Source organism: Ahaetulla prasina, chromosome 2 (genome assembly GCF_028640845.1).
Source record: "Ahaetulla prasina isolate Xishuangbanna chromosome 2, ASM2864084v1, whole genome shotgun sequence".
Lineage (NCBI taxonomy): Eukaryota > Metazoa > Chordata > Lepidosauria > Squamata > Colubridae > Ahaetulla > Ahaetulla prasina.
The window spans coordinates 60,163,361-60,191,324 of record NC_080540.1 but is presented as its reverse complement, the minus strand read 5'-3'; the positions used below and the strand labels follow the sequence as shown (position 1 = coordinate 60,191,324).

The following is a 27,964-nucleotide window of genomic DNA, read 5'->3' as shown; positions in this document are numbered from 1 at the left end:
ATATATTGTTGTGACAAAATAAATAAATAAATAAATAAATAAATAAAATAAAATAAAAATAAATCATATTCCACAGACCTGACAGTCCCCACTAAAGCAGTGATGGGCCAGCAATGATCTGATGTCACACTTATACATTAATCACATTTTTGCACTTGTTCTAAATGGAGGATGTGCTACTGAACCATAATACTCTGCCAGACCTATTTCTTCAATGTTAATCTTTGTAAGTTCAGTCAAAACTTGGTTATTTAAGTAGGCATTTGGAGGATTAATTTAGAGAATGTAGATAACTAAGAACATTGTGGATGCTATTAATGCTATTACATTATGATTCTATAGATGTGGTTTAATAATGAGAAGTACTTTATAATTTATAGTAGATCTTTTTTTAATTAAGCACATAAAAGCTGTTTCAATAATACATAACGTTATTTATAAATCTTTTACAACAAATAAGTCCAAAGCAGAAAGTAATGAAAGGACTATTGATTTTCATTTGGTGTCTTCTTAGGTAAGAAAGATACATTAGTTAATCATTGCTCTGTATCTCCTACCACAGAGTAAACTGGATTCAAACTCCTAGCTACTTAGTTTGATCTATTCCCTAAATCAGTACCCTTTATTTATTTATATCCCAACCTTTTAATCTGAGTGTTATTAGAGCAGTTAACAATATAAAGCATTAAAACTAATACCAGTATAAACATCAAAAGAAAAATTATAGTTGTTTTTAAGTTGGAAGAGAAAGAAAAGTAAGTTTTGACTTGATTCCTTAAATATATATAAGTGTAGTCTCCAGATTAGCGTCTGCAAAGCAGGCATTCAGAGAGAAAAAAGGTTTCAGTAAAAACTCTTTGTTTCTGTCAGTTCTCTATGAGGGCATCTAGAGAGATTAACAGGTGGTGGAGGGTTTGCTTGTCTTCTGAATGGTTGGACCGCAGAGACAAGAAACATCTAGGATGTTCATTCTGAAGATTAAACCAGACTTGTAAATAACCACAGCTTGTTTGATGTTTCCTGGGTGCTAACTTTATGTGGTTTTTTTGTGTTAATGCTCTGTTTAGGGGCCTGGTGTTTGTTGTTCATGGTGCTGGAGAACACTGCTGTCGCTATGATGACTTGGCCAAGATGCTGACAGGAATCAACTTTTTTGTGTTTGCCCATGACCATGGTGAGTGCCTTTGGAAAAAAATGTATGGGGATAAGATTAAAGGGGAATAAGTATGATATTGTAGTAGATGAACTACAGGACAAGATCTGTGAATATTCAGGATCAAGTGCACCAAGGATGGGTTCTACTTACCTTTAGCTTCTGCACATGCGCTGATCAGTGGTGATGATGGGCCGAGCCTCCCGCTGGTTTTATTACTGATTCTACAGAACCGGACCGGACCAGGGGGCAACCCACCATTGAAGTGCACCCTTATCTATGGAAATTCACTGGATAACTTTCAACTAGTCACTCATTCCTAGTCCAGCCTATTTCACATAATGACTGCAGATAAAATGAAGAATTGCATGTAAGCTACTGTGAGCTTCTAAAGGGAAGGTGGAATATAAATTGAATAAATAAAAAGCAGAAAGTGCTTCAGGGATAATAAAGTAATTTAATTCTTGATTGTTGTAACTGGTGGTGTTCTGCCCATATGTGAATGTTTTGTCTAACTATCAAGGAAAATGTAGTATGAAGGCTAACTGAGACAATCAGATAGGCTTATTGATTGGAATCCTGTTTATATTATGTCAGATGAACATGGAATTACCTCTGCATATTTTTAAGAAATAAAAATAAAATATAGAATAAAAAACATGCCGTGGAAGGAGTTTTGAGATGTAAAAAACTTGAGCTCTTCAAATTAAATATGGGTAGAACCTATTTTTATCTTGCGTTTGGCTGCCATTACTTTTGGATTGTTATTGGATACAGATAAGGTTGCTCTGGGAAGGAAAATAGTTACGTCTTTGTTTTCAAAACATATAAAGAACCTGCTGGATCAGATTGAGGGTGTCTCTAATCTGATATCCTGTTTCTAAGATTGGCTATCAAATAATTTTGAAGTATCTACTAGCAATCTATGAAGATACTGGTTTTCTTCCACTGTAGTTTTTCAGCATCTGAAGTTTCTGTAGAAGCATTGTAGCTAACTATAAAATTAACCAGCTTGATCAGCAGCCATATTTGGAGGTGAGTATTTGAAGAACACTGAAATAATTAAATAGTTTAATCTAAAAATACTAATTTCTGTTAGGAGTCAAAAACCAGTTATGAGAAATAACATGCAAGAAGAAATCCTTTGAAGTGTCAGAAAAACATGTTCTATAAGTCTTTCATGTCTTAGATAATTAAAACAAATAGGAAGCATTTTGAAATCTTTTTAATTATTTTTTTTCCAAATGGTAGAAACATTATAGAAGAAAATACTGCTTTCTTTCAAAGACACAATGTGTTAAGTTCGGGAAGTAACGAGGCTGGAGACCAGGGTAGTGACAACAGCTCTTTAATATAGGGTGAACCCAGCAACAGGCTGGGGGAAAAACCTCTCCTTTTATACAGTTCTGCTGGAGGCTTCGTCCAATCAGCAACGTGCTGATTTCCCGCTCAAATATTTAAAGGTACAACCATGAATACATAACACTCCTCCCCTCCCAGAAAACACTTTGCCTCTATTTACATATTTATTTACATGTTATTTTTCGACGTAGTCACGCAAATAACCTGGGCGTCTCCTAGTTCTTTCTGACCTGCGCGGTTCAGTTCTGGGTGGTGTTTTGAGCTGGTCGGAGGGGCTGTTTTCTCCTCCCAGCTCTTTCTCTGGGCCAACGGGCTCCGGATTATTGGCCGACTCTTTTTCTTGGCCATCGGGCCTTGGATTAATTTTGGAATTTTCCCTGCTGCTTCCCTCGGGGACCTGATGGCGTCGCTGGAACTCTGGGACCTCAGCTAAGTCTTGCGCCTCCCCCGGGTCATTGTCAGCTGTGGATTCAAAGTGGTATTGGTCATTATCTGTCTCTTTTGGTTCGGTTTGGTCAGTTATTCGTTTCCTTAACTGATCTATGTGGCGCCGCCACACTCGGTTGTCTGGTAGCTCTACCACGTACGATTTTGGCCCTGTTACTTTGTTACTTGTCCGGCGACCAACCGTCCCCATAGTTTCGGGCCCACACCGGTCGCCTATGCTCATTTCTCTTGTTTTTCTAGTTCCCCTTGTAACCCTCGGGTGTGTAATGGGGGTCAAACGGTCAAGTGGGCACCGGAGTTTCCGTCCCATTAGCAATTCGGCTGGGCTTTTCCCGTGGCTGTGCTTGGGGTTCTGTGCTGGACGGCTAGGAAAAAGTCTATTTTGTTTGCCAGTCACCTGGCTTGAGCCTGGACAATGCCTCCTTAGCGCCCGGACGGAACGCCTGCAAGGCCATTCGACGCAGGGTGGAAAGGTGCAGAGAGGCATGTCGGATGCCTTCCTCTGCCAGGTACTCTTCAAACTGGGCTGCCGTGAATTGGGGCCCATTGTCGGACACCAGAGTGTCCGGCAACCCGTGAGTTGCGAATAGGTGGCGAGGGTTGCGATTACTGCTTCGGCTGTGGTGGACTTCATAAGTATGATCTCTAACCATTTGGAAAATGCATCCACCACCACTAGGAACGTTTGGCCGTGAAAGGGCCAGCAAAGTCAATGTGGATTCTTGACCAAGGCCCTTGGGGCTTTTCCCATTCTCTGACTGGGGCTGTTGGGGTAGAGGTCTGGACTCTTGGCAAGCTTGGCATTTCCCTACCCTCTCAGCAATCTCTGCGTCCATGAGTGGCCACCATACATAGCTTCTAGCTAACCCTTCATCCTTACGATGCCTGGGTGACCTCGTGGAGGAGGTCCAATACCTTGCCCTTAACTTATCAGGAATTATTACACGATCACCCCATAACAGGCACCCCCTTGAGCCGAGAGCTCATCACGCTTTAACAAATTCTTTGAACTGCTCGCCCGCGCAGCGGGCCACCCTCTCTGTACCCAACCGAGTACAGTCCTTAACACAATGTCCCGCATGATGCCCGAGCCACTTCCTTTGATGTGACTGGGCCAGAGTCCAACGAGTCAATAAGGAGGATGGGTGTCCCCGGAGTGGGGTCTTCGGTCGCCCCTGGCAGTGGGCATCGGCTCAACGCGTCTGCATGCCCCACTTCCTTTCCTGGTCGATGCTGCAGCTTGTACGAGTAAGCGGCTAAAAATATAGTCCATCGAGTCAAGCGTGGCGAAAGTGCCACAGGCGTTGGCGGTCGCCAGCCAGTAATCCCAGTAGCGGTCTGTGGTCAGTCACGATTTCAAAATTCCGCCCAAAGACATACTCATGGAATTTTTGACCCCTGATACAATGGCTAATGCTTCTTTGTCTAATTGGCTGTAGTTCCTCTGGGGAGGACATCGCTCTAGAGTAGAACGCTATAGGGGCTTCTGTGCCGTTTGGAAGTCTATGGCTGAGTACAGCCCCACCCCATAAGGGACGATCGCAAAACCAGCACTAGGGTAGTGAGTCGTGATATTGGATGAGCAGGCTATCACTTGAGAGCAGGTTCTTTACTGCTTCAAAAGCCCTATTTTCTGACTTTCCCCAAGACCAAACAGTATTTTTCCTAAGAGCCTATGCAGCGGTTCAAGAACGGTTGCTTTGTTCTTTAAAAGACCGCGTAAAATTAACCAATCCCAGGAATGCCTGCAGCTCTGCTTTGTTTTTGGGCGCTGGAGCCTTCCTAATTGCCTTAACCTTGCTCTCAGTAGGGTGAATTCCTTTCTTGTCTATCCGTAGCCCAAGAAATCGACGATTCGACCCCTATCTGGCATTTATTTGTCTTGACTTTTAATCCGCTGTCCGGAAAATGCTCAAGACCTTTCTTAACCGCCTCCCCAATTCCTCCATGTTTTCCCTGAAATTAGGACATCATCAAGTAGGGAACTACCCTGGGAGCCCTTGCAGTAGTCGTTCCATCAGGTTTTGGAACAGCCCTGGTGCCACACTAACCCCAAATTGCAATCGGTGCACTTGAATGCCCCCTGTGCCACAATCGCTTGGGCTTCTGTGTGGGCGCTACTGGCAGTTGTTGGTAGGCTTGGGCCAAGTCTAACTTTGCAAAGACTTGCCCTTGCCCCAAAGAGTGCAATAAGTGTTGCACCACGGAACCGGTAAGCGCTTTTCTGTAAGGCTTTGTTAAGCCGCCTTGTAGTCAGCGCAAATTCTAATTGACCCGTCCGATTTGATGGGGTGACGATTGGCGCCTCCCACTTTGCGTGATCGACTGGCACCAAAATCCCTGATTTATGAGCTTGTCCAGCTCCTTATCAATTTTTGGTTTTAGGGCAAAAGGACTCTCCTCGCCTTAAGCCTAATGGGGGCTACCTGGGGTCTAAGTTGAAGGAAATAGGGGTCCCTTGTACTTGCCCAGGCAGTCCTTGAAGACATCTTCGAACTCGTTAAAGAGAATGTCTTTCAAATTGCAGTCACTTCTGTAGATGCCAGTCACTCCCATGCCCAGGGCACGAAACCAGTCTAGTCCCAACAGACTGGGCAGAGTTCCTTCGACGATCGTGATGGGCAGGGTCTTTTATGAGGGACCATACTCGACTCGGACGGAGGTGGTCCTCGAACAGGGATGCGATTCCCTGGTAGTCGTGGCACTCGTAGCCGTTGTGCTTGCAGGTGGCGCCGACGGACGGCAGCGACTTCGCCAAAGTGTCCCAGGACATGATGGTGATCGCTGATCCCGTGTCCACTTCAAGCCTGCACCGTACTCCCTCGATCTTGGGCTTTGTGAAAATCTTCTTTCCACTTTGGTTGAGGCGCGCCTATAATGACAGTCGCTTGGTTAGACTGCGCTTTCTTGTTTGAACCAATCGCGGGCCGCCTTTTCCGGTTCCGCTTTGATTGGCCGATTTGAATTTTCGGCGGGAAGGTTGGGCCGCCTGACAAACCTGAGCTAGGTGTCCTTTCTTCCCACACCGCCGCATGTTGCGTCTTTAAACCTGCAGCGTTACGCTGATGTGCCCTCCACAGCTTCCGTGACTGCCACGGTCCTCAGTGTCGCTGCCGTCCGCAGACCCTTCCTCATCTCGCCTCACCTTCGGATTCGGACTGAATCTCCTCCTGGTGTACTGGCGGGCTTTGCGCCGCCTTTGGATTGAAGAGGCTTTGCAGAGTCTCTGCTGCTTTAGTAGACATTTCATGTGCTCTGGCCTCGCCCAGAGCGGTGGCCAGTGTCAGGTTGCTCTGGCTAGCAGTCGCCGCCAAACGGATGTCCTTGACCTCGGATGAGTTGCTCGAGTAGCACTCGCCCAAGTCTCGGTATCCGCAGTCCTTGGACGCCTTCTTAATTTTGACAGGCTAATAGATTGAAAGAATCTATAATTTTGACAGGCTAATAGATTGAAAGAATCTATAATTTTGACAGGCTAATAGATTGAAAGAATCTATAATTTTGACAGGCTAATAGATTGAAAGAATCTATAATTTTGACAGGCTAATAGATTGAAAGAATCTATAATTTTGACAGGCTAATAGATTGAAAGAATCTATAATTTTGACAGGCTAATAGATTGAAAGAATCTATAATTTTGACAGGCTAATAGATTGAAAGAATCTATAATTTTGACAGGCTAATAGATTGAAAGAATCTATAATTTTGACAGGCTAATAGATTGAAAGAATCTATAATTTTGACAGGCTAATAGATTGAAAGAATCTATAATTTTGACAGGCTAATAGATTGAAAGAATCTTCTGACTCTCCACCTGGTAATTCTTTGATCCATTCCTGGACAAATTCTTACCAATACTTAGCAAGATTAGGCAATCTTGTTTTAAATTTGATCTAAGGGCAACAAAAAATATATTGCTTTTTAGAAGAATCATAAAAACCTAGCACTTCACCCAAGCTTTCAGCAAGGGAGAATGAGATCCCGCAATTCATCCTATTTTCTATTTTCTATCTTTCTATTTTCTATTTTCTATTTTCTATTTTCTATCTTTTATCTTACTATCTTTTTTTTTCATTTTAATGACTTTATTGTAATGTCTTTGTTGTAAGCCTCTCAAAGTTGCTGAGAATCAGGTGGCATATAAAATTGCAAATTTAATAATTTGTGAACATTACGGTTTCTCAAGTTTTTTAATTACTCTTGGGTTGATTTTTCAGACCAGACCTAATACAAATCTAAAGCTAACAAACAAATAGTCATGCCATTTCAAGGCCTCTTTTGTGAGTTAAGGGCAGGTCATTTGTTTTCTTTCTTATTTAAAATCATTATAGTTGCTTAATAAACCTGCTAATAGTGTGTTGTCTGTAGGTTGTTTGTCACATTGCTGTAATCAGGTTATTAGATTATCATGAAACCCATTTTCCAAATTGGATTCATTAGAACTCATTTTCAAGCCAATGTGCACCAAATTGCAGTCAAAAGGATTTACCAATAGCCTGTCAGCCACTAGTAGGTGTGGTAATCCATTTTGTAGTAGCAGCTGCAGGTTATACATGCAGAACCTGTTTTCAAATATGCAGAGATCACCTCAGCTCAGATATTCTCAAGAGGCTTTTGTGCACTTACTTTGATTACAGCATATTCAGGAAAAGCCTTACGTATTTCCTGCTCAGGTTTCTTCTTGGAACATAGCTGAAGAATCTTGCCAGCAGTATTATAGTATCTGGGGTTGAAAATAAACAATAAAATGAGCTGCTTAAGAACAGAGCTGTGGTCCTAGTGCAGATTTCCCAATCTGATACACTTCAGATATGTTGGATTTCTTACCTGGAAGTTGGGTTGTCTGACAAACAGAACTGTTTGGTGGACTTTCTTCCCAACTTTGGATCCTTTAAAATAATCACCTATGAGCATATAAAACATTTGCTAGACCAATTCTAGAATACAGCTCGCCTGTCTGGAACCCTCACCACATTTCTGACATCAATACAATTCAACGTGTCCAGAAATAAATTACAAGAAGAATTCTCCATTCCTCTGAAAACAACAAAATACCTTATCCCACCAGACTTGAACTCCTAGACTTAGAAAACTTGGAACTCCGTCACCTTCGACAAGACCTAAGTTTAACTCATAGAATCATCTATTGTAATGTCCTTCCTGTTAAAGACCTTGGAGTTTTCATGTCAAATGATCTAAGTGCCAAAGCCCACTGCAACTACATAGCAAAAAGGCTCTAAGAGTTGTAAACCTAATTTTGCGTAGCTTCTTTCCAAAACACTACACTACTAACCAGAGCATATAAAACATTTGCTAGACCAATTCTAGAATACAGCTCGCCTGTCTGGAACCCTCACCACATTTCTGACATCAATACAATTGAACGTGTCCAGAAATATTTTACAAGAAGAGTTCTCCATTCCTCTGAAAACAACAAAATACCTTATCCCACCAGACTTGAAATCCTAGGCTTAGAAAACTTGGGACTCCCTCACCTTCGACAAGACCTAAGTTTAACTCATAGAATCATCTATTGTAATGTCCTTCCTGTTAAAGACCTTGGAGTTTTCATGTCAAATGATCTAAGTGCCAAAGCCCACTGCAACTACATAGCAAAAAGGCTCTAAGAGTTGTAAACCTAATTTTGCGTAGCTTCTTTCCAAAACACTACACTACTAACCAGAGCATATAAAACATTTGCTAGACCAATTCTAGAATACAGCTCGCCTGTCTGGAACCCTCACCACATTTCTGACATCAATACAATTGAACGTGTCCAGAAATATTTTACAAGAAGAGTTCTCCATTCCTCTGAAAACAACAAAATACCTTATCCCACCAGACTTGAAATCCTAGGCTTAGAAAACTTGGAACTCCGTCACCTTCGACAAGACCTAAGTTTAACTCATAGAATCATCTATTGTAATGTCCTTCCTGTTAAAGACCTTGGAGTTTTCATGTCAAATGATCTAAGTGCCAAAGCCCACTGCAACTACATAGCAAAAAGGCTCTAAGAGTTGTAAACCTAATTTTCCGTAGCTTCTTTTCCAAAAACACTACACTACTAATCAGAGCATATAAAACATTTGCTAGACCAATTCTAGAATACAGCTCGCCTGTCTGGAACCCTCACCACATTTCAGACATAAATACAATTGAACGTGTCCAGAAATATTTTACAAGAAGAGTTCTCCATTCCTCTGAAAACAACAAAATACCTTATCCCACCAGACTTGAAATCCTAGGCTTAGAAAACTTGGAACTCCGTCACCTTCGACAAGACCTAAGTTTAACTCATAGAATCATCTATTGTAATGTCCTTCCTGTTAAAGACTACTTCAGCTTTAATTGCAATAATACAAGAGCAACCAATAGATTTAAACTTAATGTTAACCGCTTTAATCTAGATTGCAGAAAATATGACTTCTGTAACAGAATCATCAGTGCTTGGAATACTTTACCTGACTCTGTGGTCTCTTCCCATAATCCCAAAAGCTTTAACCAAAAACTTTCTAATATTGACCTCACCCCATTCCTAAGAGGACCATAAGGGGTGTGCATAAGAGCACAAACGTGCGTGCTTACCGTTCCTGTCCTATTGTTTTTCTTTCTTCACCTGTTCAAATCCTTCCTTTGTTGAGTCACTCATGTTCTTTACCTCTCCCGATATAACAATTTTAAAATAGCTGTATAAGCATATGATTTAATTCCTACATGACTGTGTAGTATTCTAGGTTGGTCTTGTGAAGCTGTGTGAGGCGTGGCAGAAGGATACTGACCCTCCCGCCATCCTCTCCTGGCATTTGTTGAAAGCCACTTCTTCAAGAAAGTTCTGAAAACAGCCATTTCATCCTGGATCTCCAGCGGGATGGCGGGGGCCCAGGCGGCGTGCGAGCTTTCGCCCCCCGGTCGGCTGTATGATCCCCCCAGCAGCCGTGGGAGAGGTCCGCTGACCTTTTCGGACTCACGGCTGCTGAGGATGAGACCGGGAGGCCACGGGCGAGCGGCGGACGGCAGCCATTTTTACTGGGCGTGAGGTGAGGCCGCAGCTCGTTTGCAGTTGAGAGGCGAGCCCGTGGCTTATTTCTTTTTCCTGCCGGACTATTTTGCGCTGTTCTTCCCTGCTCTCGCCTGCCTCGCCCTTCCCCCGGTCTTCGGAGTGATGGGGAGGAGGCTGTGAACGGTCCTTAGCCTTCCTGCTTGAGACCTTCGGCGGGATGAGATGCTTCGCTCCTGCCGCAGTAAGATGTTGTTACATCTTACAGGCCCTCTTTGGAGGGGCCGGTCTGGCTCCTGGGAAAGGCCTGGCCTGGGCCCTGGGGAGTGGGCAGACCTTGAATGGGTCTCTGACCTGGAGAGGTGTCTAGCCATGGACTATTCTAACTATGCTGGCTGAAAGCAGTGGTGTGGTGGGCGTGGAGGCCTCCTGGCCTATTTTGGCCACTTCTTCCTTTGATTACATCATTTGCATTGTCATCTGCATTGTGCTTGGCCGTTTGGGATCTGCTGGCCATGATTGCTCTCTGGAACTGCTTTGGAAGATCTCTGGAGACCGGTATGTGACCTGCTGGGACTTATTTAGAAATACCTATGGACACCGCTGGCGGTGATAGTACTTCCACCTTTTCATCTTATGGATTTTAGGACTGAGCTTTGGGCGGAACAGCAATACTTTTTCTATCATGGATGCTATCTGCCTATTTTTACATCTATTTTCATCTCTAAGCCAGCCACCATTTGAAGAATCACATATCCATTTGATGAACTTTGTGCAATCTTCTGCATTGTGCATCTCAACTATACTGTCATCGCTTCCATTCTATTTATTTATTTATATCCCAACCTTTTAATCTGAGTGTTATTAGAGCAGTTAACAATATAAAGCATTAAAACTAATACCAGTATAAACATCAAAAGAAAAATTATAGTTGTTTTTAAGTTGGAAGAGAAAGAAAAGTAAGTTTTGACTTGATTCCTTAAATATATATAAGTGTAGTCTCCAGATTAGCATCTGCAAAGCAGGCATTCAGAGAGAAAAAAGGTTTCAGTAAAAACTCTTTGTTTCTGTCAGTTCTCTATGAGGGCATCTAGAGAGATTAACAGGTGGTGGAGGGTTTGCTTGTCTTCTGAATGGTTGGACCGCAGAGACAAGAAACATCTAGGATGTTCATTCTGAAGATTAAATCAGACTTGTAAATAACCACAGCTTGTTTGATGTTTCCTGGGTGCTAACTTTATGTGGTTTTTTTGTGTTAATGCTCTGTTTAGGGGCCTGGTATTTGTTGTTCATGGTGCTGGAGAACACTGCTGTCGCTATGATGACTTGGCCAAGATGCTGACAGGAATCAACTTTTTTGTGTTTGCCCATGACCATGGTGAGTGCCTTTGGAAAAAAATGTATGGGGATAAGATTAAAGGGGAATAAGTATGATATTGTAGTAGATGAACTACAGGACAAGATCTGTGAATATTCAGGATCAAGTGCACCAAGGATGGGTTCTACTTACCTTTAGCTTCTGCACATGCGCTGATCAGTGGTGATGATGGGCCGAGCCTCCCGCTGGTTTTATTACTGATTCTACAGAACCGGACCGGACCAGGGGGCAACCCACCATTGAAGTGCACCCTTATCTATGGAAATTCACTGGATAACTTTCAACTAGTCACTCATTCCTAGTCCAGCCTATTTCACATAATGACTGCAGATAAAATGAAGAATTGCATGTAAGCTACTGTGAGCTTCTAAAGGGAAGGTGGAATATAAATTGAATAAATAAAAAGCAGAAAGTGCTTCAGGGATAATAAAGTAATTTAATTCTTGATTGTTGTAACTGGTGGTGTTCTGCCCATATGTGAATGTTTTGTCTAACTATCAAGGAAAATGTAGTATGAAGGCTAACTGAGACAATCAGATAGGCTTATTGATTGGAATCCTGTTTATATTATGTCAGATGAACATGGAATTACCTCTGCATATTTTTAAGAAATAAAAATAAAATATAGAATAAAAAACATGCCGTGGAAGGAGTTTTGAGATGTAAAAAACTTGAGCTCTTCAAATTACAGAGGTTCGCTAAGATTGCTTTTTGGGGTTTTAGATAGGCATTTTTAAGGGTGGAGGAAGGCGGTGGGGGTAGCCGTGGGGAGGAAACCAGCCCGCATGCTGATTATTTAATGGGTTCGGAGGTTATGGGGGAATGTTCTTTTGGTGAGGGTGGCTCTATTGGCACGGTAAGTGGGAGGGCAGATATGGCGAAGCGGGATATCGTTTGGGGACACGCCGATGTTTGCAGGCGATCGCGTGCCCGATCCTCTGACTTCTCCCATTCCCGGATGGTCAAGACCCTCAGAGCCTGGGCCCGTCTTATGTTTATGCAACACGGTCCGGCCAAGGGCCCCCTAATACATGATCTTATTCAGGGGGGCGCTGCGGATCTTATAGGCGTTACGGAGACCTGGTTGGGCACTGAAGGGGGCGTGCCCCTGATCGAAATGTGCCCACTGGGCTTCCGTGCATTTCATCAGCCGAGGGCCCAGGGTAGGGGTGGGGGGGTGGCGGTTGTTATTAAAGAGAGTCTAGAGCCGAGGGAGACCACTGTACCTCAGATTGCCGGGTGTGAATCCCTCTTTGTGAGATGGGGTCATAGGTGTCAGATGGGCTTGCTGGTCACGTACCTGGCTCCTTGCTGCGTGACAGCTGCCCTGCCCGAGCTCCTGGAGGTGCTTGCCGGGGTGGCAGTGGAGACCCCCAGACTTTTAGTCATGGGGGACTTTAACTTGCCATCTGCCGCTCGCATCAACAGTGCCCCGGGAGTTCATGGCTTCCATGACGGCCTTGGACCTGACTCAAGTAGTGGATGGCCCCACTCACATCGGGGGAGGCACACTGGACCTGATTTTTATCTCTGGTCAGTGGTTGAAGGATCTGGACTTGAGAGATGTAGTCACAGAACCTTTGTCATGGTCAGATCATACTCTCCTTCGCCTGGACTTTCTGACCGCCACCCAACACCGCAGGGAGACGGAACCACTACGCTGGTTCCGTCCTAGGCGCCTGATGGACCCGGAGAGGTTCCGGACGGAGCTTGGGCCGTTTCCTGAGGGTCTGGCTCACGGCACGGCAGAGGAACCAGCCGCAGCCTGGGAACGGGCTGCGGCTGGGGCTTGGACGTGCCTTGCGGACCTCTGACCCGCGAGATCCCAACCGCCCTTGGTTCTCCGAGGAGCTGAGGGGATGAAACGCCGGAGAAGACGCCTAGAGAGTTCCTGAGGTCCAGCCGCTCAGAGGCTGATCGGACACTAGTTAGGTCCTATACTAGGACCTACCTAGTGGCACTGAGGGAAGCGGTTGCTCGCCTCCTCCCTCATTGCGCCGGCAGATAACCGCCCAGCCGCCAGCGGGTGACCCGCTCCCTCCTTCACCAGGGGAGCGGGATGACCCGTTGCAGGGACGTGCTGAGGAGTTTAACGGTTATCTATACGATAAAATCGTTCAGCTTCGGGACGGTCTGGACCAAAATTGCGGCGATTCAGATGGGGCGTCTGAGGGTGGTCTTGGTGATATTGTCTGGGATGAGTTTGACCCTGTGGCTCCCGAGGACATGGACAGGTTGTTGGGTAGGTTGAATGCCACCACGTGTTTACTGGACCCGTGCCCCTCCTGGTTGGTGCTGGCCACTCAGGAGGTGACACGAGGCTGGCTCCAGGCGATTACGAGCGCTTCCTTGTTGGAGGGAGTCTTTCCGCCGCCTTGAAAGAGGCGGTGGTGAGGCCCTCCTCAAGAAGCCTTCCTGACCCGCTGTTTTAGGTAATTATCGCTGTCTCCAACCCGCTCATGCTAAGGTTGTAGAGAGTATGGTGGCATATCAGTTTCCTGCACCTGGATGAAACTGTCTATCTAGACCTGCTCCAGTCCGGTTTCCGCCCGGTTACAGCACTGAGACGGCTTTGGTCGCAGGATGATCTCTGGAGGGCCAGGGATAGGGGTTGTTCCTCTGCCCTGGTCCTATTAGACCTCTCAGCGGCTTTTGATACCATCGACCATGGTATCCTGCTGCGCCGGTTGGAGGGATTGGGAGTGGAGGCACCGTTTATCGGTGGTTCTCCTCCTATCTCTCCGACCGGTCGCAGACGGTGTTGACAGGGGCAGAGGTCACCCCGAGGCGCCTCACTTGTGGGTGCCGCAGGGTCGATTCTCTCGCCTTCTGTTCAACATCTATATGAAGCCGCTGGGTGAGATCATCAGTGGCTTCGTGTGAGGTACCAGCTGTACGCTGATGACACCCAGCTGTATTTTCCACACCGGGCCACCCCAATGAAGCTATCAAGTGCTGTCCCGGTGTTTGGAAGCCGTACGGGTCTGGATGGGGAGAAACAGGCTCAAGCTCAATCCTCCAAGACAGAGTGGCTGTGGATGCCGGCATCCCGCACAGTCAGCTGAGTCCACGGCTGACTGTTGGGGCGAGTCATTGGCCCCGATGGAGAGGGTGCGCAACTTGGGCGCCCTCCTGGATGAACGGCTGTCTTTTGAAGATCATTTGACGGCCGCTCCAGGAGAGCTTTCCACCAGGTTCGCCTGGTGCCAGTTGCGCCTTTCTAGACCGGGATGCCTTATGCACGGTCACCACGCCTCGTGACGCCTCGCCTGGATTACTGCAATGCTCTCACATGGGGCTCCCTTGAGGGGCATCCGAGGCTTCAGTTAGTCCAGAATGCGGCTGCTGGTGATAGAGGGAGCCCTCGTGGCTCCTGTGACACCTATCCTGCGCAGACTGCACTGGCTACCTGTGGCCTTCCGGTGCGCTTCAAGGTTTTGGTAACAATCTTTAAAGCGCCCATGGCATAGGGCCGGGCTATTTACGGGACCGCCTACTGCTACCGAATACCTCTCACCGACCAGGCGCCTCACAGAGAGGGACTCCTCAGGGTGCCGTCAGCTAGGCAGTGCTGCCTGGCGACACCCAGGGAAGGGCCTTCTGTGGGGCTCCCACCCTCTGGAACGAACTCCCTCCAGGACTTCGTCAACTTCCGGACCTCCGAACCTTCCATCGCGAGCTTAAAACACACTTATTCATCTGCGCAGGACTGGATTAGATTTTAAATTTACTGGTTTTAAATGGGTTTTATTATTTATATAGTTTTTAATAATTCGGCTATGTAGAATAAGTTTTTTAATTGTTATTTTAGTCTGTATTTATATGTACTTTTTACTTGCCTGTGAACCGCCCTGAGTCCCTAGGGAAATAGGGCGGTATATAAATGTGAAAAATAAATAAATAAAATAAATAAATAAATTATATTTGGGGCTGTTTAATTTCCTGAAGATTTAGCTTTCAGAAGGTTAGATGAAATTACCGAACCTGCAAAATGCTTCATTTTTATTCTAACCCATGGTGATTAGTTCAATTAGGGAGGTATAGAAATTGGTTTAATGTGTTTTTGAATACAAATACTAATTTCCTATTTTAACTACTCCTCCAAGCAAAGCTTAGTTAAAAATTCATAAATCTCTAAATTTTGCAAAGCAAAAAAATAAAATTTTACAGTGCAATATGTTACACAATATGTTAAATAGCGAGTGAAACCAGGGATGTAGGCTTCACTCAGGTCCTGGTTTAGCCGGACATTTGCATGCCCGCCACTGATTGGTGGATTCAAATGGTGCCCGCCACTGATTGGTGGATTCAAACAGTGGGAAAAGTAAAACATCAGTGGCTGAATCGGTGGACAGCTCCCTTTAAAAGGGAGCACTGCCAGCTAAGCCTTTGCAGAAGTTACTGACTTGAAATAAAGAGCTGAAGTTACTTCCTGTCCTCCTGCCTCTTCACTGATTCCCACAACTCAACACAATAATTTATTTATTTTTATTTATTTATTTATTTATTTTGTCACAACATCATACAAAAAGATTATATAGTATATAAACATATAAACATATATAGGAAGAAGAAAACAAAAAAAAACCAAACAAAAAAACAACAAAAAAACAACAATAGGACAGGAACGGTAGGCACGTTTGTGCGCTTATGCACGCCCCTTATGGTCCTCTTAGGAATGGGGTGAGGTCAATAGTAGAAAGTTTTTGGTTAAAGCTTTTAGGATTATGGGAAGAGACCACAGAGTCAGGTAAAGTATTCCAAGCACTGATGATTCTGTTGCAGAAGTCATATTTTCTGCAATCTAGATTAAAGCGGTTAACATTAAGTTTAAATCTATTGGTTGCCCTTGTATTATTGCAATTAAAGCTGAAGTAGTCTTTGACAGGAAGGACATTACAATAGATGATTCTGTGAGTTAAACTTAGGTCTTGTCGAAGGCGACGGAGTTCCAAGTTTTCTAAGCCTAGGATTTCAAGTCTGGTGGGATAAGGTATTTTGTTGTTTTCAGAGGAATGGAGAACTCTTCTTGTAAAATATTTCTGGACACGTTCAGTTGTATTGATGTCAGAGATGTGGTGAGGGTTCCAAACAGGTGAGCTGTATTCTAGAATTGGTCTAGCAAATGTTTTATATGCTCTGGTTAGTAGTGTAGTGTTTTTGGGAAAGAAGCTACGCAAAATTAGGTTTACAACTCTTAGAGCTTTTTTTGCTATGTAGTTGCAGTGGGCTTTGGCACTTAGATCATTTGACATGAAAACTCCAAGGTCTTTAACGGGATGGGGGTCGTCTGTAAGGTAATGTCCATCTAGTATGTACTTAGTTTTTGGGTTCTTTTACATTTTACATTTTACATTGGCAAAAGATTTCCCTAAAAGGTAATATACATGAAAGAATGCATTGTATTTAAGTTATTAACAAAAACTGAATAGAATAGAATAGAATAGGAAGAATTGTTTGTATGGAAAAATGTACATAAAATATAAATGGGCTTTAATACAAACTACAAAATTCTGAGGTTTTCAAAAAAATATGTTTTGTCAACATATTGACAAAACTAGGAAATTAAAAACTGAACTTTGACGTATTTACAGAAATGAGGAATGACAAAAAACAACATTGACGGAACTGTGTATCCCAAGTTGAAACATTGTTCACATGTTCACATGATTCATTGTGATTTCCTAACAGACTGCACTTCCAGAAAAGCTAAAAGAAAGATAATTTCTGCCTATATGCTGAAAGAGTAGAGATTTGCTATAATTCCTATTTGTGATGTAGTCTTGTCAGTAGGATACTGAGGATAAGAATCATTTTAAAAGATTGTATGGACATACCTTTGTACACTTAAGATGTTTTGGACTTCAGTTTCAATAAACCCCAGTTAATAAGTCTTTAATGTAAGAAATTAGAGTGTTACAGAACAAACAAGAGGATGAGGTATCCCAAAGGTGCTTTTTCAAAGGTAACTGGACTTGTTTTCCAGGAAAAACAAGTCTAGTTTCCTTTTGAAGAAGCACCTTTGGGACAACCATGATTTGGATAACTGAGAATCTCCACAGACAAGAGAATCTTGATACTTTTTTGAGTGAGACAAAAGAATAATTCAAATATTAAAGCCAACCCAAGTCCTGTGAAATTGCTGTAGAATGATTTAGCATGTATCAGCAATCCATAGAGTAACAATCCATAGTAACATTTGTATGATTAATATGAGATGCATGTTTTGGTTTGATACTTTCTACTTGAAGAATAGAATTTTGAAATTAACTCCCGAAAAAACCTTTGGATACATTTTCTCTTTGGTCATTGTTTGAATGCAGGATCTCCTTCTGTGCTTTGGGTTCAAGGTTGGGTTGCTCCTTTCAAGACTCCCAAGTATGTTCAGTTTGAAACATACTTCCAAGAATTCAGAGGCAAAGTAACAGTCAGGTTTTAAAGGAATTAGAAGCTTAGAAAAAATGGTATATTGATATCTGGAAATTGTGGAATGTAATGAATAGAAGCAAGAAACATGGTACATTGCACAATGAGATATGTGTTGTTTTTGTACATTTTATACTAAAGAATAGTGCATGGGTTTTTGCTTTTTTGTTTTGCCAAGGACAATTTCACAATTTTTAAAGCTTCCTTTGAGTTAACAGTTTCTGTTAATAGACTGCACCTGGCAAAGCTATTCCATTCAGTAATTTGTGTGAGAAAGATGTACAGAATTATCAAGGCATTATATTCTTGGGGTATGTTTGCAGAATGTACTATGCAGAAAGATTTTCCCAGATTGAAAAGTCATGTAAAAGAAAATAGAGGAAGATTGCCTCCTTTTGCTGTACATATGCTTTAAAATCACAATTATTTTATATTTAAAAAAAAACTTTTGAAAGAGGAAAGCTGTTAAGCTCCTTCTCTTCCTCTTGCTTCCCAGCTTTCAGACTCAGTCTGATTTGGACAGACATATTTGGTTGAGCTGCTACCAAAATTTCCTTTAAAGTGACAATTGCTCCCATTTTTAACAGGTTGAGCTTATCAGCATGAAGGGCATTCGTGTCCGATCCCGCTGAAAGCCGTTAATCGGCATTTCCTGGCGGGGGGCTCCCAGTCATCTGGTTGAACCTCCTTCATTCCAGCGCGAAAAGCTCATGCCTGATACCCCTGAAGTTGCATTTGGCGGGGATTGCAGGTGCCTCCCAGGGAGCTGGTGGCAGGCCCTGTGTTGTGGCTTCGCCCCCCGAGCCTGGCCTCCTGGAGCCGGATGACTCGGAGAATGAGGAGGAGGAGCTGACAAGGCCTCCTTTCTCCCCTGGACCCTCTTCCTCCCTGGCACCGTCCCAGGTTCCAGCTGCAGGCCAGGAGGAGGAGGAGGAGCTGATAAGGCCTCTTTCCGCCGACCCTTCCTCCTCCCTGGCAATGCCCAAAGAGCCAGCTGCTGAGGATCAATCTTGGCTCGATCCAAGACAGCGATGTCGAGATAGGCGTGAGCAGCAGAGGAAGAGGTGGGGCAGGCCCAGGGAGTGCTAAGTCATGGAGCCACACCCCACAGGGGATAAAAGCGGGTGGGGTTGCTCTGTAGGCCCTTGTGTCGGAGAAAGCTACAAGCTACTAGGGTGAACTTCTTCGTGCTCTTGGATTGAAGGCTGGGATTTCTTTGTGAGTAACTTTTGGATTATTCTGCGGGCTCCTGGTTGCTTTGGCAACGGATTCTCAGCACTCTGCTACTTGATAAGAGACTTGGCAGGCACATGAAGAAATGGTGCCAGAACTGTTCTTTGCCAAAGGACACTCGGCCGATTGTAAATAAATTGCTGGTAGACGGCCTCGGCTGGTGTGTGTTCATTGAAGAGGTGGGGGGGGGAACAGAACACCCTGCTTCTTCCAGCGCGAACGGCTTTCGGCAGAGCTCTAGAGCGGTGTCCCTGGGCTTCGCCCACACACCGAATCACACATCGCAGGGGTCTCAGAGGATTCTGACCCCTTGAAATCGGAGGGTGAGCCTTTCAGAGCGGAGTTTGCTTCCCAGCATCTCCTTCAAGTGGCGCAGCGTGAAAGCTCGTGGACAACAGAGTGTGCACCAAGAAGCCTGGTAAGATTGCCCCTTTTCAGCGGGGTTTGAATGGCGCAGGGGAGCCAGGCGAAAAGGCAGCAGAGCTGCAGAATGTGGACCCCAAATATTGGGGGTGAGAAGGCTAGCCCACAGGAAAGGCTTCAGTCGATCGCTATTTTGGGCCCGCCATGTGTTGCCTTAGAGGCCTATTTGCCTCGGCACTTTACAAAATGGCCACCACTAATTCTGATCGCCCTTCTAAACTTTCCTCCAGGGAGACACCAGGGCCCTCCCAGCCTAGCAAACGGGCCAAGGCTTCTCAGCCTCCACCACCCAGGCCGGTTAAGGCTTCTAAAATTTCAGAAAAGGAAGCCCTCAAATGCCACAAGGCCATTGAGAGGGCTATTGAGAAGGTCATAAGGAACACCACTATAAAGGAAGCCCCCCTCCAGATCCTGGCTCTTTCAACTCCAGCCCCAACAGCCCTGTTTCCAGAAGCCCAGGGATCCATGGCTGCAAATCTGGGACAAGGGATCCCTTTGGTCCTATCCCCAGATGGGGAATCCTCCTCAGCCTTCAGGCCTGTGGAGGTCAATGAGCGCCTGTTTGGGCCTCTTTCAGCTCCTTCCCCTCAATTGGCGCAGGCAAAGACCCTTAGCCAGAGACAATAATGTCTTCCGCTTCAGAGGTACAGTAGCCCCTACGGCCGAGCCTAAGATTTCTCCTGATCTGGTCACCATTCTTCAGGAGGCAATCCAGCGGGGGACTGGCTGCTGAGCTGCAGTGCAGGACCAGCTCCTGGGTATCTGAGAGTGCTAGGGCTCAGGACTATCAATCTCAATTGTCAGTAGATCAGGCTCCCTCTCAGGCCCATGACTGTTCTGGGGCTTCTCCAGCCATGCATCACTGGAAGGGGAGGAGATCAGGGAACAAGACATGTCAGATGATGAAGACCTGTCCCCTGATCAACCATCGTTTGTGGGGTTATTCAAGACCCAACTTTTTCGTTCCCTGTTGCATAAAGTAAAGATTACCATGCGGCTAAGCACTCTGCATCCCATTTCTGACTCTGAGGGTCAATATAGTCAATTATCAATACCATTGTTTGAGGAACCCACCTTTGAGACTGAGGAGGTGCCAGCCCCTAGATTGTTTAGGGATGTAGTCCAACGACAGTGGTCAGCTCCCGTTTCGGGACCTAATCCAAACACTTTAGACAGGCGCCTTTATAATATGGCCCCTGATCTTTCTGACATTCTTCAGATCCCCTCAGTGGACCCACCAGTGGTGGCTCTCTCTACTCCTTCAGTCCTGACCGGACCCCCAGAAGAGAGTCTCCATCCCGAGGACAAGTAGTCCGAGCATTCTTTAAAGCCCATTAGGCTGCCGCTTGGTCCATTAAGGCCTCAATGGCATTATCCTTCTTCAACTGAGCTTCTCTACTCTGGCTCAAGCAGCTTCAGGAGCACTTTCCGGTTTACAAGGTCTCAACAAGACATTAATAAAATCATGAGTATTCGGCTGACACCACATTAAATGCATCTTGTTTTGCAGCCAAGGCCGTAGTTTCCACCGTGACATCCTGCCGCCTTCTTTGGCTCCGCCAGTGGCAGGCGGACGCCAAAAATAAATGGCTGCTAGCTTCTTTTCCTTATGCGGGAGATAAGCTAGTTGGAGCTTCCCTGGACCCTCTACTAGTTGAGACCAGGGATAAGTGCAAGGTGTTCCCAAATTTGTCCTGTAGGGTTGATCCTCGGCCTTCGGCTTTCTTTTGGCCCTTTTGGGGTTCAGAGCCCGAGGATTCTGGAAACTGCCCTCAGCGATATTTTCCAAGGTCCCGGTGATCTGGCAATTCCTCAGGGGGGCCACTAACCTCCGACCCCCTCCATTAAATCGCTATCCCACATGGGATCTCACCAAAGTACTAACCACTCTTACTTGAGGCCCATTCGAACCTTTGCGGGAGGTTAGTCTCTGATTTCTGTCCTACAAGGTGGCCTTCCTGGTAGCCATTAAATCGGCTTGTTGGATATCTGAACTAGCAGCCCTTTCCACTAGGCCTGGCCTCTGTATTTTTCATCTGGACAGGGTCGTCCTTAGGTGTTGTGACCCAGACTCGAGCAGGCAGCAACAAACGCAGTCCGTAAGTAAAAATACACTTTATTCAAACAGCTGGGAATTAATTCATTCCAAGCGCCGGGTAACTCAAAACAAAACAAAGGCTTCACAAACAAACAGTCTTTGGTTATCTCAAACCTGGTTCAATCTGGATAACTGCCAAGGTCTTTTCTGATAAACGTCCAGAGCAGAGAACAGAGCAAAGAGCGCAGCTGCAACGTTGCTTTCCGGCAAACTGAGACACTGGTGCTGGTCTCCCTTTAAACCTTATGGGAGGGGCCAATTATCTCTTGGCCCTACTCCCGAGGTGACCTCTCTGCTTGAGCTGCTCCTGCCTTCCGGCAGCTCGCCTCATGTGGGCATTAGGAACAGGCTCATCGCAGTCCGATTCTGCCGACAGCTCCCCAGGCTGCTGACAGATCACAACATTAGGTTAGATCTTACATTCCTGCCCAAGGTCAACACGACTTTCCACAGGGCCCAGGAATTGGTGCTCCACATTTTCTGCCCAAACCCCTTCCATTCCTTGGAACATTCGTGGCACACCTTAGATGTCCAGAGAGTCCTCCGAATTTACCTCAAAAGGACTTCCTCCTTTCGGAGGATGGAGGCGCTCTTTGTATCCTTCCAACCTGCGACCCTCAGTTCTTCCACGCTGGGGCGCTGGGGTGCTGGCTTAGGGGAACTATTGCCAAGGCCTATATGGCCCAAACCTTGCCCGTCCCACACTCATTCTACCCATAGTGCCACTACCTCGGCGGCATGGGCAACTCAGGCCTCCTTAGAGGAGGTCTGCAAGGCTGCAACTTGGTCCTCCTCGTCACCGTTCATCCGCCATAATAAGTTGGATCTTTATGCCTTGGCGGAGGTGGCATTTGGCCATCAGGTGCTACAACGGGTTCATACAGAGTCGACTTAGCAGGATCTGGTTCATCTCTCCCTATAGGACCTCTGCTTTGGCATGTCCCTTTCCTGACTGCTGGCCCTACAATCGATGAGAAAGGGTGTTGTCTTACCTGAACACTTGTTCTGTCGATTGGAGGGCCAGCAGTCAGCCCCACCCTAGGTATTTTGACCTGGTCCTTGCTCTGGGTTCTTCCAGATCCTTGCTCAGGGAAGGGGCACTAACCATGTCATTTCAGCTCAGCATGTCAGTCTGCCGCATCTCCTTCATCTGAAAGCTGGGAAGCAAGAGGAAGAGGAGGAGCTTAACAGCTTGCAGACTCAGTCCTCGGATATCAGACAAGAGTTAACCATTTCCTGGCGTTCAGGTAAGACAACGCCCTTTTTCCTTGAGTCAACTACCTCAGGTAGTCCTTGACTTAGCCACTATTCCAAATTACAACAGCTCTGAAAAAGTGACTTACAACCACTCCTCAAAGTTAAGACCATAGCATCCCCATGGTCACATGTTCAACATTCGGGTGCTTGGTAACCAAGCATGTATTTACAATGGTTGCAGTTGCAATCACAAATGTGATTACTATTTGTGACTTTCCAGCTGACTTCTGACAGGCTAAATCAATGGATTAATTCAGATTCACTTAACAACTGCAGTGCTTCACTTAACAATCAGCAAAATCGGGTGTCTCACTTAATTGCCCTGCTTAGCAATGAAAATTCTGGTTTTAAGTTGAGGACTACTTGTATTCCTATCTGGCCGCTACTCCTGAAAATTGGCCACTTGGTTTCTAACCTTTTTGTGGAAGAAACCACATTGGAAAGTGGAATATAAGCTCTAAAATACAATAAAATAATTCTCTCACACACCCAAATACTCATTAGCAAAACCCAGCTGGAAAAATATCAAACATTTTAGATTCAGATATGTAATATAGCCTCACAATTTATTCATTATTGTCTCTGACACCAAAAGTTTGTTTACCCCACTCTAAAATTGCAGGTGTGGGCATTGCTTGTTATTCTGTTGCCTTCACCACTTTATACAGGGATGAAATTTAAAAATCTGTGGGTGTCATAAAAAGAAACCCAAAGAATGCAAGTTGTCAGGCAGCTGAATGACTAGTCCATATGCTCTAAACACCTTTCAGCTACTATGAGATCACTGGAAATATGAACAAGATACATTTTACCCTGTTTTTCTTTTGTAAAAGTCAGAATAGTTTTAATGAAATCATATGAATGATTTTCATTGTCATGAAACTATCACTTCCTTCCATGGAGCTTCATTAATGAGACCTAGATTACTTGTGGTATATACCGGTAGCTGGATTCCTTAAGGTAAAGGTAAAGGTTCCCCTCGCACATATGTGCTAGTCGTTGCCGACTCTAGGAGCCGGTGCTCATCTCTGTTTCAAAGCCAAAGAGCCAGCGCTGTCCAGAGATGTCTCCGTGGTCATGTGGCCGGCATGACTAAATGCCAAAGGCGCACGGAATGCTGTTACCTTCCCACCAAAGGTGGTCCCTATTTTTTCTACTTGCATTTTTATGTGCTTTCGAACTGGCAGAAGCTGGGACAAGTAACAGGAGCTCACCCCGTTACACGGCACTAGGGATTCAAACTGCTGAACTGCCGACCTTTCGATCGACAAGATCAGCATCTTAGCCACTGAGCCACCGCATCCCCTGTAGCTGTATTCCTTACTAAGTTTTTAAATATAAACATGTAAAATCCTATAAGAAGCAACCAAAGGAGATATTCAAACATACATTGAAGTCCTTTTGCCACTTTTTTATAACCATGGCAAATATATAAACTAGTAGCCTCTTTTTTTGTCTTGAGTCCAAACGATGCTTCCTTCATCTTAGCCTCTAACAAGCATTTCTGTCATACCTTCTGGCTGCTAGATGATGTTGGATGCAGTCTGCCAGTTTTCTACCTGGGCTTCTGCATAGTGTCTATGTATTACAGTCCTTATATTGTAAGTTGTATTTCTGTTGTTGTTTTTTCTCTTGATTAATGGGTCTTTTGTTCTTTTAGAGGAATTTTGTAGGTTTTGTGCTACAGAGATTCCAAGCAGTTGTAATCTATTGGTTGTCTCAGAGATATTTTGATATATGGGAGCATTATCCTTTTTATAGGTTGTACTGGTTGAATTGCAGTGGATTGCGTAGTCAAAATATTTTAGATGAAGTTGCATCTGCTATGTTGGAAAAAATTGTATAAATGGTCCATTTCCTTTTTTTGGCATTTTGGGTTACTGTGGAGTTTTTGTACTTGTTTGAGTAATGTTTTTATACAGTTCTCGTATAGGAAGTTGGGTTGCTGCTTTCGTAGTGAAGCACTTGATTAGTATGACTTGTTTTTCAATAAACTTGGGTCTCCAATTTCCCTGTTTCATCTGCTAATGAGGATACACAGGAAGGTACCCGCAATCTGGAATATAATCTCCCCCCCCCCCAAGGTAAGATTGGCTCCATCCATACTACTCTTCTGGAAGATCCTTAAAACTTGGTTCTGTCATCAGGCCTGGCAACCCTAGCAAAAGATTTTGAAATGGTTGCATTGCATTTACAATGCATTCTCCCTTCTCTTTTTATTATATTTTTTAAAAAACTGTTTAAGCTGCATTCTACAGTTTTTGTTTTAATTCTATTAATTATTGGGCTTTGTGTTTTTAATTGTGTACACACCCTGTCACAAGCAAGAGATGGGCAGCTAAATAAATAAATAGGTAGGGCATTGTTTTTTTTCCTGCTCTTAGGAATGTTCTTCTTTTATAGATGTTGATTGACTGATGTGTCTTCTCCAATTGTTCCTTTATAAATTATGACAAAGATGTTATCTACATAAATGGGTTGTGTGCATGGGGTGTTATTGCAGGGACTAAGGAAGATGACCTTGAGGGAGATATGCAGGAGCTGTTACTTAGGCAAAAGTATCAGAATCATTTTTTTAACCTCCAGGATTGTTCTGCTTGGGGCAGCAGGAGGGTTAATCCTTTGAAACCAGGCTCTTTCCTGCCAGATCTCTGAACCAATCCTACACAAAGATGAAGACTGAAGTGAATAACTACTAGGTACACATGGTAGGATTCAATATGAAACAAGAAAGAAAGAGGGAGGTGACTTTCTGTTTATTTAATGGCAGATTCCCCCTCCCTCCCCATGCCAATCAGGAATTGTTTGAACTGCTTTTTAAGATGAGTTTAGGATTGTTCTGAACGTAGAGTGAAAAAAGCTGATGGATATAAGAAATTGAAGAATGGACTTTCCCACTTCACCATGCAATATCCCTCATGTGCCTGTAGGTTCTTACAGAGAGACAGAGAACTTCAGGTAGTGGTAGTAATATATTTTACTTGGACTTCAGCAAAGCATTTGACAAAGTAGACCATAACCTATTACTTAATAAATCAGAAAAATGTGGGTTAGATAGCATCACCCCAGATGGATTTGTAACTGGCTGACCAACCCCACTCGATGGAACTGCATCTACATAGAGGAAGGTATGCAGTGGGGTAGTCCAGGGCTCTGTTTTAGGCCCAGTACTCTTCAGTATTTTTATCAAATGATTTGGAAGAGGGGATAGGTGGGAAACTTATCAAATTTGCAGATGACACCAAGCTAGCAGGAATAGCCAACACTCCAGAATATAGGCTTAAGAGACAGAAGGATCTTGACAGACTTAAACATTGGGCGCTATCTAATAAAATGAAATTCAATGGTAAAAAAATAAGGTTCTACATTTAGGCAAGAAAAACAAAATGCACAGGTACCATATATGTGGTACCTCGCTCAATAGTAGTAACTGTGAGAGGGATCTTGGAGTCCTAGTGGACAACCATTAAAATATGAGCCAGCAGTGTGCAGCAGCTGCCAAAAAAGCCAACAAAGATCTAGGTTGCATAAACAGAGGGATAGAATCAAGATCATGTGAAGTGTTAATGCCAATTTATAATGCCTCGGTAAGGCCACACTTGGAATACTGCATTCAGTTTTGGTCACCATGATGTAAAAAAGGTGTTGAGACTCTAGAAAGAGTGCAGAGAAGAGCGACAAAGATGATTAGGGGACTGGAGGTTAAAATATATGAAGAACGGTTGCAGGAACTGGGTATGTCTATTTTAATGAAAAGAAGGACTAGGGGAGACATGATAGCAGTGTTCCAATATCTCAGGGGCTGCCACAAAGAAGAGGGAATCAAGCTATTTTCCAAAGCACCTGAAGGTAGGACAAGAAGCAATGGGTGGAAACTAATCAAGGAGAGAAGCAACTTAGAACTATGGAGAAATTTCCTGACAGAACAATTAATCAGTGGAACAATTTGCCTCCAGAAGTTGTGAATGCTCCAACACTGGAAGTTTTTAAGAAGATGTTGGATAACCATTTGTCTGAAGTGGTGTAGGGTTTCCTGCTTAAGTAGGGGGGTCGGACTAGAAAACCTCCAAGGTCCCTTCCAACTCTGTTATTCTAAGATATTAGATATTATTTTATGTATTAGGCATTAATACATCAAGTTTATTCTTCATGAATTTATCCAAAGTGTTTCTAAAGCAGTCAAACCGGTTACAATAATCACTGAAGGAATTGCATTCTATGTGAAATATGTGATATATAAAGAATTATCTGAAGTTTTTATTTTACTTAGTTATTTTTTTTTGGCTCCATCACATAATTCTTTGTTATCGTTTGATTATGTGCCGAAAAGCACTTTGTGATTTGTTCCACAGTCAACAGCTGGCCATGCTTTTGACGCTCTAATTGAGCTCTTCCACTTAGTTTTAGCAATAATATAATCAAATTCATTTCTGCATACCTCATCTGGTGATGTTCATTTACATAGGTGTTGTTTTGGTTGCATGAAGACAAGGTTAGCTCTGAAGAAATCAATAGTAAAAGAAATGGAATAGTTGGTCTTCTTTTTCATTTCAGTTTCCTAAGCCATACAATCCAACTAGATTTTCCTTTTTAGTGTTTCCAAAGTGTCTCCAACTTTGGCATTACAGTCTTCGCTCATAAGCAGCATATCTTGTTTGCATGATTTATACATTTCAAAATTGAACTTGGCCATAAAATTCACCAGCCCCCTCTTCTGCATAGGTAATTGTGGCATGTACTTGAATGATTGTCATATTAAAGTGTCACAAAGTCGAATCAATATTATCTGATTTGATTACATTGATTACAGTATGATCAAAAAATATTCTCGCTATACCTTTCCTAACTATAAAAGCAATGAGGTTCCTTCTTTGTTTTTTATAAACAGTGTGAATTTCTGACTGAAGTGTCCAATCGCAATCCTTCACAATTTGCTGCTGCCTAAAATATCAGTAGTTTTCCTTTCTTCTTTTATTATGTTGAGCTTTCCCATGTTTGTTTATGTATCTTTCAAACTTGCATGCCACCCATCTTGCCAAAAGTAATGCTTCTTATGTTCCAGGTTACTACTGAAATTCTGTTTTTGGAGCTTCGGATTTTTCCCCCATTATAGCAGCTAGACACCCCTAAGTCATAAATGTCATAAATACCATTAGTATTTGAAAAGATCTTCAGCTCTTCCTCAGTAGC

General features: G+C 44.0%; 1 protein-coding gene and 1 long non-coding RNA gene across 9 annotated transcripts in view; one reads left to right on the top strand and one right to left on the bottom strand.

The window, feature by feature from the left end:
* The window catches only part of MGLL (monoglyceride lipase), a 183,543-nt gene that overhangs the window by 98,727 nt on the left and 56,852 nt on the right, over window positions 1–27,964 (top strand). For all 8 annotated transcript variants that reach the window (XM_058167425.1, XM_058167424.1, XM_058167427.1 and 5 more), the window contains one exon: window positions 11,231–11,337. In XM_058167425.1, coding sequence (XP_058023408.1) covers window positions 11,231–11,337 — 107 coding nt within the window. The remainder of the gene's footprint in view (window positions 1–11,230; window positions 11,338–27,964) is intronic.
* Window positions 20,431–27,964, bottom strand: part of LOC131190250 (uncharacterized) — a 30,766-nt gene continuing 23,232 nt past the window's right edge. The window contains exons 6-7 of the long non-coding RNA XR_009153271.1: window positions 22,510–22,674; window positions 20,431–21,905 (exon numbers count right to left, since the gene is read on the bottom strand). This is a non-coding gene — a long non-coding RNA (uncharacterized LOC131190250). The remainder of the gene's footprint in view (window positions 21,906–22,509; window positions 22,675–27,964) is intronic.